The sequence below is a fragment of the Hyla sarda genome, unplaced genomic scaffold (assembly GCF_029499605.1).
Source record: "Hyla sarda isolate aHylSar1 unplaced genomic scaffold, aHylSar1.hap1 scaffold_874, whole genome shotgun sequence".
In the NCBI taxonomy this organism is placed as follows: Eukaryota; Metazoa; Chordata; class Amphibia; order Anura; family Hylidae; genus Hyla; species Hyla sarda.
In genome coordinates, this window is record NW_026610902.1 from 136,675 (window position 1) to 150,122 (window position 13,448).

Here is a 13,448-nt window from a genome sequence, read left to right on the forward strand (position 1 = left end):
CGAATTGTCGCCTGGAAATACGACAGAGCTCAGCGAGAACTCTTCGCATTTGAGGCGGATGTTTGTTACGGACCTAACATTTACATACATTTAGAGGAAAATACAAGAAAGGAACACCCACATGTGAACCTATTACAAACTACACCCCCTAGGGAAGGTGTATAGGGTGAAGTGGAGATTTGGAACAGACGGGTGTTCCCTTCATTTATTTTCCAGGAATGGATGAAGTGTACTATGGGGGGAAGAAAATTGCAATTTTAGTACTGATATGCCAATTATTTTCCCAGAATGATGACCCAGAGTACAGCCAAAAGTAAAAAGGATGCCCGCCCCAAACCCTATACTCTGAATCATCATTCTGGGAAGGGGATGTGTGGGGCCGTCCCTATTCTGTTACCTCAAATGCGCAACCCGCTCAGGTGGGGAGAGAGAGCGTTGCGCATTTGAGGCAACTGCAAACCTCCAATGCTGTTGACTCTGTGTCCCATGACCCATTTTTGGGGGGACAAAGATATTATGAGGGGCATTGGGAAAGAGGTTTTGGGTTTGATTTTTTGGGGGTAGGGTATTTTGGTATAAAATTTGGAAGATAATGTACCCTGGACTGATACATTGGAGCCGAATTCTGGGGAATGAAATTTAGGGCATAGGATGGAAAATGTAGTGCTCCATGGAAGTGTGATACTCCCTAAATCAGCCTATGCAGAGGCCCGGATGATCGGGGCAAGTGTCACACTGAGTGGTGGTGTCCCTCCGTCTCCCCTTCCTGTGACACACTCTGCATCTTTTCTGGGTTCGTCCCGACCTTCTAGTGTTGGGGATCACACCTGGAAAGTGTTGGCTGGGGACGATCCGGGGACCTAAAGTTCCAGAGGTGCTCTGACCCGCTCTTTGGCGGTCACCAAAGATGAGGGCCTTTAGAACTACCTCTTGGAACTACAGGTATGTCCCTGTGTTGCCAGCGTTCTGGTACAGTATAAAAGAGTTGTACATGGCAACCTGTACCATGTAGACCGCAACCTTTTTATACCATACGCGCGTTTTCCGCATGGCGTTATATGGCTTGAGGACTTGATCAGAAAGATCAACTCCCCCCATATACCGATTGTAGTCCAGAATACAATCGGGCTTGAGGACCGGTCCCGCGGTACCTCGCACAGGGACAGGGGTGCTGCCATTCCCATGAATTGTGGACAGCATTAGGACATCCCTCTTATCCTTATACCTGACCAGCAACAGGTTCTCATGGGAAAAGGCATGGGATTCACCCCGGGGGATAGGAGTGTGTAGGGGATGGGGCGGAAGGCCTCTTTGATTCTTCCGGACTGTCCCACAAGCGACCGTGGATCTGGCGGCAAGGGATGAAAAGAGAGGGATACTAGTATAAAAGTTATCCACGTAAAGGTGGTAACCTTTATCTAGCAATGGGTGCAAAAGGCCCCAAACGATTTTCCCGCTAACACCCAGAGTGGGGGGACATTCTGGGGGTTCAAAACGGGAATCTCATCCCTCATATACCATAAACTTGCAAGTGTACCCGGAGGTACTCTCGCAAAGTTTATACATCTTCACGCCATACCGCGCTCGCTTGGTCGGGATGTATTGCCGGAAGCTGAGTCTCCCCTTGAAGCTGATGAGCGACTCATCAATAGGGACCTCCCGCCCCCGGGACATAGGCCTCCCAAAATCTGGCCCCGAAGTGATTAATGACCGGCCTGATTTTATACAGGCGGTCATACGCGGGATCAGTTCGGGGGGGACATGCCGCATTATCAACATAATGCAAACATTTTTTGGTTTAGATGGGTGTTGTGTTGGGTTCATGTGGTTTAGATGGGTGTTGTGTTGCATTCATCTGGTTTGGATGGGTGTTGTGTTGGGTCATAGGGCTTGGATGGGTGTTGTGTTGGGTTCATGTGGTTTAGATGGGTTTTGTGTTGCATTCATCTGGTTTGGATGGGTGTTGTGTTGGGTCATAGGGCTTGGATGGGTGTTGTGTTGGGTTCATGTGGTTTAGATGGGTGTTGTGTTGGGTTCATGTGGTTTAGATGGGTTTTGTGTTGCATTCATCTGGTTTGGATGGGTGTTGTGTTGGGTCATAGGGCTTGGATGGGTGTTGTGTTGGGTTCATGTGGTTTAGATGGGTGTTGTGTTGGGTTCATGTGGTTTAGATGGGTGTTGTGTTGCATTCATCTGGTTTGGATGGGTGTTGTGTTGGGTCATAGGGCTTGGATGGGTGTTGTGTTGGGCTCATGTGGTTTGAATGGGTGTTGGGTTCATCTGGTTTGGATGGGTGTTGTGTTGGTTCATGTGGTTTGGATGGGTGTTGTGTTGAGTTGAGTTTATCTAGTTTGGATGGTTGTTGTGTTGGGTTCATCTGGTTTGGATGGGTGTTGTGTTGGGTTCATCTGGTTTGGATGGGTCTTGTGTTGGGTTCATCTGGTTGTATGGGTGTTGTGTTGAGTTCATCTGGTTTGTATGTGTGTTGTGTTGATTTCATGTGGTTTGGATGGGTGTTGTGTTGAGTTCATGTGGTTTGGATGGGTGTTGTGTTGAGTTCATGTGGTTTGGATGGGTGTTGTGTTGAGTTCATGTGGTTTGGATGGGTGTTGTGTTGAGTTCATGTGGTTTGGATGGGTGTTGTGTTGGGTTCATCTAGTTTTGATGGTTGTTGTGTTCATCTGGTTTGGATGGGTGTTGTGTTGGGTTCATCTAGTTTTGATGGTTGTTGTGTTCATCTGGTTTGGATGGGTGTTGTGTTGGGTTCATCTGGTTTGGATGGGTTTTGGGTGTTGTGTTGAGTTCATCTAGCTTGGTTGTGTGTTGTTTTGGATGTGTTTTGGTTTGGATAGGCATTGTGTTTAGATCATCTGTTTTAGATGGGTGTTCAGCCACCATTTTGGTTTCTTCTGCCACCATCTCTGGGATGATTCAGGTTTTCTGAGGAATGTGAGTCTCGGATGGAGCTGAACCAGCGCTGCCTGTTTGCCAGTAATACAGCCGTGCAGTGGTTAGACATCAGGTTGCAGATGATTGGAGTAGTAGTGGTCACTGCCATTGCCATAATTGCATTAATCCAGCACCAAAGGAGCTCTGGAGATCCAGGTAAGTACACATCATGTACCATGGCCTCTGCTGCATCTGGAGCCCTTCTCACCGGCCTCCTCTTCCTCACTTCTCATCGGCCTCCTCTTCCTCACTTCTCACCGGCCTCCTCTTCCTCACTTCTCACCGGCCTCCTCTTTCTCACTTCTCACCGGATTCCTCTTCCACACTTCTCACGGGCCTTCTCTTCCTCACTTCTCAGCGGGTTCCTCTTCCTCAATTCTCAGCGGGTTCCTCTTTCTCACTTCTCACCTGCCTCCTCTTCCTCACTTCTCACTGGCCTCCTCTTTCTCACTTCTCACCGGCCTCCTCTTTCTCACTTCTCACCGGCCTCCTCTTCCTCACTAGGTTTAGTAGGACTGTCTCTGTCCTACGCTCTTTCGATCACCGGTTTATTGTCTGGACTCGTCTCGAGCTTTACACAGACGGAGACCATGATGGTCAGCGTGGAACGAGCCGAAGAGTACTCCACCACGCTGCCCTCCGAGCCCACACAGGGCACTCTGACAGTAAGTTCACAGGGGCACCCCAGGCCCAGATCCCCAGCCCTGGAGGTGATGGGAGTATACGACCTGTGGTCACTCACACGGCCCTTTGACCTGGGGGGGTATTCTGTAGGCCCTTATAGATGATGTCCCATGTTCCTTTTACCCCCCTCCCCAGGTACGGTCTGAGTGGCCCCTGCTCGGATGCGTTGAGTTCAGGGATGCGGTCCTGTGTTATCGGCCTGGTCTACCCAATGCTCTGGACGGGGTCAGCTTCACCATCCGTGCGGGGGAGAAGATCGGTATTGTGGGAAGAACTGGCTCTGGGAAATCCAGCCTCTTCCTGGTCCTGTTCCGCATGATGGAGCTGAATTCTGGCTCCATCCTCATTGATGACGTCTCCACGCGTGAGCTGGACCTGGACATGATGAGGTGAGGACCCCGCTGATTGCACCGTGGACCCCCAGGTAGAGGGCACTGCAAGTATTCACCCCCTTGTGCCTTCTAGGTCGCGGCTGGCCATTATTCCTCAGGATGCCTTCCTGCTGAGTGGGACTGTGCGCGAGAACCTGGACCCCTTGTCCCGTCATACAGACACTGAACTACTGGACGTGCTGGGGCAGTGCCACCTCCAGGACATGGTGTCACGCATGGGTGAGGGGGAGAAGCACATGTCACTAATGTGGGGTGGAGTAGGACACGTGACGGACGCACGTATGGGGGGGGGGGGTTAGTGGTGGAGCAGGACATGTCACTGACTGAGGGGGAGGGGTGGAGGAGGACATTTCACTGACGGAGGGGGGGTGGAGCAGGACATGTCACTGACGGGGAGGGATGGAGCAGTACATGTCACTGAAAGGGGGAGGGGGGGAGCAGGACATGGTGTCACGCATGGGTGAGGGGGAGAAGCACATGTCACTAACGTGGGGTGGAGTAAGACACGTTACGGACGGACGTATGGGGGGGGGGTTGGTGGTGGAGCGGGACATGTCACTGACAGGGTGTGGAGCAGGACATGTCACTGACGGAGGGGGGTGGAGCAGGACATGTCACTGACGGGGAGGGATGGAGCAGTACATGTCACTGACAGAGGGGGGGAGGAGCAGGACATGTCACTGATGGGGGAGGGGGGAGCAGGACATGGTGTCACGCATGGGTGAGGGGGAGAAGCACATGTAACTAACGTGGAGTGGAGTAGGACACGTTACGGACGGACGTATGGGGGGGGTTGGTGGTGGAGCGGGACATGTCACTGACAGGGTGTGGAGCAGGACATGTCACTGATGGGGGGGGTGTGGAGCAGGACATGTCACTGACGGGGGGGTGTGGAGCAGGACATGTCACTGACGGGGGTGTGGAGCAGGACATGTCACTGACGGGGGGTGTGTGGAGCAGGACATTTCACTGACGGGGGGTGGAGCAGGACATGTCAATGACGGGGGGTGTGTGGAGCAGGACACGTCAATGACGGGGGGTGTGTGGAGCAGGACATGTCACTGACGGGGGGGGGTGGAGCAGGACATGTCACTGATGGGGGGGGGTGGAGCAGGACATGTCACTGACGGGGGGGGTGGAGCAGGACATGTCACTGACGGGGGGAGGTGGAGCAGGACATGTCACTGACGGGGGGAGGTGGAGCAGGACATGTCACTGACGGGGGGGTGGAGCAGGACATGTCACTGACGGGGGGGTGGAGCAGGACATGTCACTGACGGGGGGGTGGAGCAGGACATGTCACTGACGTGGGGGGGGTGGAGCAGGACATGTCACTGAGGGGGGGGTGGAGCAGGACATGTCACTGACGGGGGGGGGGTGGAGCAGGACATGTCACTGACGGGGGGGTGGAGCAGGACATGTCACTGACGGGGGGGTGAAGCAGGACATGTCACTGACGGGGGGGGGGTGGAGCAGGACATGTCACTGACGGGGGGTGGTGGAGCAGGACATGTCAATGACGGGGGTGTGTGGAGCAGGACATGTCACTGACGGGGGGGGTGGAGCAGGACATGTCACTGACGGGGGGGTGGAGCAGGACATGTCACTGACGGGGGGGGTGGAGCAGGACATGTCACTGACGGGGGGGGTGGAGCAGGACATGTCACTGACGGGGGGTGGAGCAGGACATGTCACTGACGGGGGGCAGGAGCAGGACATGTCACTGACGGGGGGGGGTGGAGCAGGACATGTCACTGACGGGGGGGGTGGAGCAGGACATGTCACTGACGGGGGGAGGTGGAGCAGGACATGTCACTGACGGGGGGGTGGAGCAGGACATGTCACTGATGGGGGGTGGAGCAGGACATGTCACTGACGGGGGGGGTGGAGCAGGACATGTCACTGACGGGGGGGTGGAGCAGGACATGTCACTGACGGGGGGGGTGGAGCAGGACATGTCACTGAGGGGGGGGGGGTGGAGCAGGACATGTCACTGACGGGGGGGGGGTGGAGCAGGACATGTCACTGACGGGGGGGTGGAGCAGGACATGTCACTGACGGGGGGTGGAGCAGGACATGTCACTGACGGGGGGGTGAAGCAGGACATGTCACTGACGAGGGGGGGGGGGGGTGGAGCAGGACATGTCACTGACGGGGGGTGGAGCAGGACATGTCACTTACGGAGGGGTGGAGCAGGACATGTCACTGACGGGGGGGGTGGAGCGGGACATGTCAATGACGGGGGTGTGTGGAGCAGGACATGTCACTGACAGGGGGGGGGGTGGAGCAGGACATGTCACTGACGGGGGGGGTGGAGCAGGACATGTCACTGACGGGGGGGTGGAGCAGGACATGTCACTGACAGGGGGGTGGAGCAGGACATGTCACTGACGGGGGGGCGGGAGCAGGACATGTCACTGACGGGGGGGGGTGGAGCAGGACATGTCACTGACGGGGGGAGGTGGAGCAGGACATGTCACTGACGGGGGGGGGTGGAGCAGGACATGTCACTGATGGGGGGTGGAGCAGGACATGTCACTGACGGGGGGGGTGGAGCAGGACATGTCACTGACGGGGGGGTGGAGCAGGACATGTCACTGACGGGGGGGGTGGAGCAGGACATGTCACTGAGGGGGGGGGGGTGGAGCAGGACATGTCACTGACGGGGGGGGGTGGAGCAGGACATGTCACTGACGGGGGGGTGGAGCAGGACATGTCACTGACGGGGGGGGTGGAGCAGGACATGTCACTGACGGGGGCGTGAAGCAGGACATGTCACTGACGAGGGGGGGGGGTGGAGCAGGACATGTCACTGACGGGGGGGTGGAGCAGGACATGTCACTTACGGGGGGTGGAGCAGGACATGTCACTGACGGGGGGGGTGGAGCGGGACATGTCAATGACGGGGGTGTGTGGAGCAGGACATGTCACTGACAGGGGGGGGGGTGGAGCAGGACATGTCACTGACGGGGGGGGGTGGAGCAGGACATGTCACTGACGGGGGGGTGGAGCAGGACATGTCACTGACGGGGGGTGGAGCAGGACATGTCACTGACGGGGGGGGGAGCAGGACATGTCACTGACGGGGGGGGGGGCAAGACATGTCACTGACGGGGGGTGGAGCAGGACATGTCACTGACGGGGGGGTGGAGCAGGACATGTCACTGACGGGGGGGGTGGAGCAGGACATGTCACTGACGGGGGGGTGGAGCAGGACATGTCACTGACGGGGGGGGGGGAGCAGGACATGTCACTGACGGGGGGGGGAGCAGGACATGTCACTGACGGGGGGGGAGGCAGGACATGTCACTGACGGGGGGGTGGAGCAGGACATGTCACTGACGGGGGGGGGTGGAGCAGGACATGTCACTGACGGGGGGGGGGAGCAGGACATGTCACTGACGGGGGGGTGGTGGAGCGGGACATGTCACTGACGGGGGGGTGGAGCGGGACATGTCAATGACGGGGGTGTGTGGAGCAGGACATGTCACTGACGGGGGGGGGTGGAGCAGGACATGTCACTGACGGGGGGGGGAGCAGGACATGTCACTGACGGGGGGTGGAGCAGGACATGTCACTGACGGGGGGTGGAGCAGGACATGTCACTGACGGGGGGTGGAGCAGGACATGTCACTGACGGGGGGGGGTGGGAGCAGGACATGTCACTGACGGGGGGGGAAGCAGGACATGTCACTGACGGGGGGGGTGGAGCAGGACATGTCACTGACGGGGGGGGTGGAGCAGGACATGTCACTGACGGGGGGGGAGCAGGACATGTCACTGACGGGGGGTTGTGAGCAGGACATGTCACTGACGGGGGGGTGGAGCAGGACATGTCACTGACGGGGGGGTGGAGCAGGACATGTCACTGACGGGGGGGTGGAGCAGGACATGTCACTGACGGGGGGGGAGCAGGACATGTCACTGACGGGGGGGGTGGAGCAGGACATGTCACTGACGGGGGGGTGGAGCAGGACATGTCACTGACGGGGGTGGAGCAGGACATGTCACTGACGGGGGGGGGGTGGAGCAGGACATGTCACTGACGGGGGGGGGAGCAGGACATGTCACTGACGGGGGGGTGGAGCAGGACATGTCACTGATCACGATTTTGGGGTGGGGGTGTAGGAGGGACCTCTGTCATCTTGATGTGGTTGTTGTGCAGGTGGCCTGGATGCAGAGGTCGGAGAGAGAGGGAAGAACTTCTCCCTGGGACAGAAGCAGCTCCTGTGTTTTGGCCAGAGCCCTGCTGACCGAGGCCAAGGTGAGGGACGCGGTGAGGCGTGAGCTCCTCAGTACGGGGACACATGAGGCATGACCTCCTCAGTACGGGGACACGTGAGGCAATGACCTCCCTCAGTACGGGGACACGTGAGGCATGAGCTCCTCAGTACGGGGACACATGAGGCATGAGCTCCTCAGTACGGGGACACGTGAGGCGTGAGCTCCTCAGTACGGGGGACACGTGAGGGCATGAGCTCCTCAGTACGGGGACACGTGAGGCATGAGCTCCTCAGTACGGGGACACGTGAGGCGTGAGCTCCTCAGTACAGGGGACGCGTGAGGCGTGAGCTCCTCAGTACGGGGACACGTGAGGCGTGAGCTCCTCAGTACGGGGGACACGTGAGGCGTGAGCTCCTCAGTACGGGGACACGTGAGGCGTGAGCTCCTCAGTACGGGGACACGTGAGGCGTAGGCTCCTCAGTACGGGGACACGTGAGGGCATGAGCTCCTCAGTACGGGGACAAGTGAGGCGTGAGCTCCTCAGTACGGGGACACGTGAGGCGTGAGCTCCTCAGTACGGGGACAAGTGAGGCGTGAGCTCCTCAGTACGGGACACGTGAGGGCGTGAGCTCCTCAGTACGGGGGCACGTGAGGCGGTGAGCTCCTCAGTACGGGGACACGTGAGGCGTAGGCTCCTCAGTACGGGGACACATGAGGCATGAGCTCCTCAGTACGGGGACAAGTGAGGCGTGAGCTCCTCAGTACGGGGACACGTGAGGCGGTGAGCTCCTCAGTACGGGGACAAGTTGAGGCGTGAGCTCCTCAGTACGGGGACACGTGAGGCGGTGAGCTCCTCAGTACGGGGACAAGTGAGGCGTGAGCTCCTCAGTACGGGGACACGTGAGGCGTGAGCTCCTCAGTACGGGGACACATGAGGCGTGAGCTCCTCAGTACGGGGACAAGTGAGGCGTGAGCTCCTCAGTACGGGGACACGTGAGGCGTGAGCTCCTCAGTACGGGGACAAGTGAGGCGTGAGCTCCTCAGTACGGGGACACGTGAGGCGTGAGCTCCTCAGTACGGGGACACGTTAGGCGTGAGCTCCTCAGTACGGGGACACGTTAGGCGTGAGCTCCTCAGTACGGGGACACGTGAGGCGTAGGCTCCTCAGTACGGGGACAAGTGAGGCGTGAGCTCCTCAGTACGGGGACGCGTGAGGCGTGAGCTTCTCAGTACGGGGACGCGTGAGGCGTGAGCTCCTCAGTACGGGGGACGCGTGAGGCGTGAGCTCCTCAGTACGGGGACGCGTGAGGCGTGAGCTCCTCAGTACGGGGACGCGTGAGGCGTGAGCTCCTCAGTACGGGGACACGTGAGGCGTGAGCTCCTCAGTACGGGACAAGTGAGGCGTGAGCTCCTCAGTACGGGGACAAGTGAGGCGTGAGCTCCTCAGTACGGGGACGCGTGAGGCGTGAGCTTCTCAGTACGGGGACAAGTGAGGCGTGTGCTCCTCAGTACGGGGACAAGTGAGGCGTGTGCTCCTCAGTATGGGGACAAGTGAGGCGTGTGCTCCTCAGTACGGGGACACGTGAGGCGTGAGCTCCTCAGTACGGGGACAAGTGAGCGTGAGCTCCTCAGTACGGGGACACGTGAGGCGTGAGCTCCTCAGTACGGGGACACGTGAGGCGTGAGCTCCTCAGTACGGGGACACGTGAGGCGTGTGCTCCTCAGTACGGGGACACGTGAGGCGTGTGCTCCTCAGTACGGGGACACGTGAGGCGTGTGCTCCTCAGTACGGGGACAAGTGAGGCGTGTGCTCCTCAGTACGGGACATGTGACCTCTGAGCTCCTCAGGACGGGGACATGTGAGGCGTGTGCTCCTCAGTACGGGACATGTGACCTCTGAGCTCCTCCTCTGTGTTTTTTCGCTGTAGATTCTGTGCATTGATGAGGCTACGGCCAGTGTTGACCACCAGACCGACCACCTGCTGCAAGTGACCATCCACCAGAAGTTCCGGGAGCGCACGGTCCTCACCATCGCACACAGGTGTGAACATCCCCATACCCCGCCCCTCTACACATATATCACAGGTGCTGATAACACCAAACCCCGCCCCCTCTACACATATATCACAGGTGCTGATAACACCAAACTCCGCCCCCCTCTACACATATATCACAGGTGCTGATAACACCAAACCCCGCCCCCTCTACACATATATCACAGGTGCTGATAACCCCAAACCCCACCCCCTCTACTCATATATCACAGGTGCTGATAACACCAAACTCCGCCCCCTCTACACATATATCACAGGTGCTGATAACACCAAACCCGCCCCCTCTACACATATATCACAGGTGCTGATAACACCAAACCCCGCCCCCTCTACACATATATCACAGGTGCTGATAACACCAAACCCCGCCCCCTCTACTCATATATCACAGGTGCTGATAACACCAAACTCCGCCCCCTCTACACATATATCACAGGTGCTGATAACACCAAACCCCGCCCCCTCTACACATATATCACAGGTGCTGATAACCCCAAACCCCACCCCCTCTACTCATATATCACAGGTGCTGATAACACCAAACTCCGCCCCCTCTACACATATATCACAGGTGCTGATAACACCAAACTCCGCCCCCTCTACACATATATCACAGGTGCTGATAAACACCAAACCCCCGCCCCCTCTACACATATATCACAGGTGCTGATAACACCAAACCCCACCCCCTCTACACATATATCACAGGTGCTGATAACACCAAAACTCCGCCCCCTCTACACATATATCACAGGTGCTGATAACACCAAACCCCGCCCCATCACAGGTGCTGATAACACCAAACCCCACCCCCTCTACTCATATATCACAGGTGCTGATAACACCAAACTCCGCCCCCTCTACACATATATCACAGGTGCTGATAACACCAAACCCCGCCCCCTCTACACATATATCACAGGTGCTGATAACACCAAACCCCACCCCCTCTACACATATATCACAGGTGCTGATAACACCAAACTCCGCCCCCTCTACTCATATATCACAGGTGCTGTTAACACCAAACCCCGCCCCCTCTACACATATATCACAGGTGCTGATAACACCAAACTCCGCCCCCTCTACTCATATATCACAGGTGCTGTTAACACCAAACCCCGCCCCCTCTACACATATATCACAGGTGCTGATAACACCAAACCCCGCCCCCTCTACACATATATCACAGGTGCTGATAACACCAAACCCCGCCCCCTCTACACATATATCACAGGTGCTGATAACACCAAACCCCACCCCCTCTACACATATCCCACAGGTGTACGGCTCTACTCCACATTTCACACAGGTGTACGGCTCTACTCCACATATCACACAGGTGTACGGCTCTACTCCACATTTCACACAGGTGTACGGCTCTACTCCACATATCACATGTGTACTCCACATATCACACAGGTGTGCAGCTCTACTCCACATATTACACAGGTGTACTCCACATATCACACAGGTGTACGGCTCTACTCCACATATCACACAGGTGTACTCCACATATCACACAGGTGTACGGCTCTACTCCACATATTACACAGGTGTACGGCTCTACTTTACATATCACACAGGTGTGCAGCTCTACTCCATATATCACAGGTGTACTCCACATATAACAAAGGCGTACTGTTCTACTCCACATATCCCACAGGTGTACGGCTCTACCCCACATATCCCACAGGTGTACGGCTCTACTCCACATATCACACAGGTGTACGGCTCTACTCCACATATCACACAGGTGTACGGCTCTACTCCACATATCACACAGGTGTACGGCTCTACTCCACATATCACACAGGTGTACGGCTCTACTCCACATATCACACAGGTGTACGGCTCTACTCCACATATCACACAGGTGTACGGCTCTACTCCACATATCACACAGGTGTACGGCTCTACTCCACATATTACACAGGTGTACGGCTCTACTTTACATATCACACAGGTGTGCAGCTCTACTCCATATATCACAGGTGTATGGCTCTACTCCACATATAACAAAGGCGTACTGTTCTACTCCACATATCCCACAGGTGTACGGCTCTACCCCACATATCCCACAGGTGTACGGCTCTACTCCACATATCACACAGGTTTACTCCACATTTCACACAGGTGTACGGCTCAACTCCACATATCACACAGGTGTACGCTCTACTCCACATATCACACAGGTGTACGGCTCTACTCCACATTTCACACTGGTGTATGGCTCTACTCCACATATCACACAGGTTTACTCCACATTTCACACAGGTGTACGGCTCAACTCCACATATCACACAGGTGTACGCTCTACTCCACATATCACACAGGTGTACGGCTCTACTCCACATTTCACACTGGTGTATGGCTCTACTCCACATATCACACAGGTTTACTCCACATTTCACACAGGTGTACGGCTCTGCTCCACATATCACACAGGTGTACTCCACATATCACACAGGTGTACGGCTCTACTCCACATTTCACACTGGTGTATGGCTCTACTCCACATATCACACAGGTGTACTCCACATATCACACAGGTTTACTCCACATTTCACACAGGTGTACGGCTCTGCTCCACATATCACACAGGTGTACTCCACATATCACACAGGTGTACGGCTCTACTCCACATATCACACAGGTGTACTCCACATATCACACAGGTGTACGGCTCTACTCCACATATCACACAGGTGTACGGCTCTACTCCACATATCACACAGGTGTACGGCTCTACTCCACATATCACACAGGTGTACGGCTCTACTCCACATATCACACAGGTGTACGGCTCTACTTTACATATTACACAGGTGTACGGCTCTACTTTACATATCACACAGGTGTGCAGCTCTACTCCATATATCACAGGTGTACTCCACATATAACAAAGGCGTACTGTTCTACTCCACATATCCCACAGGTGTACGGCTCTACCCCACATATCCACAGGTGTACGGCTCTACTCCACATATCACACCTGTATTGACGCTCTGACTCCACTTTAATGCAGGCTGAACACTATCATGGATTCTGACCGAGTGCTGGTGATGCATGCTGGGAAAGTGGCAGAATTGGACTCCCCTACAATCCTGAGCAGTAGGAAAGACTCTCACTTCTACCGTCTGAT

The 13,448-nt window shown here is 56.1% G+C and overlaps 1 protein-coding gene across 1 annotated transcript in view; it reads left to right on the top strand.

Annotated features, from left to right (window-relative positions):
* ABCC10 (ATP binding cassette subfamily C member 10) overlaps window positions 1-13,448 on the top strand; it is a gene marked incomplete at its 3' end in the record, with an annotated part of 112,257 nt that extends 98,809 nt beyond the window's left edge. Inside the window, 8 exon segments of the mRNA XM_056554715.1 lie at window positions 2,936-3,105; window positions 3,454-3,614; window positions 3,769-4,022; window positions 4,099-4,244; window positions 8,191-8,258; window positions 8,260-8,289; window positions 10,178-10,290; window positions 13,332-13,448. Of these exon segments, the coding sequence (XP_056410690.1) occupies window positions 2,936-3,105; window positions 3,454-3,614; window positions 3,769-4,022; window positions 4,099-4,244; window positions 8,191-8,258; window positions 8,260-8,289; window positions 10,178-10,290; window positions 13,332-13,448 (1,059 nt within the window).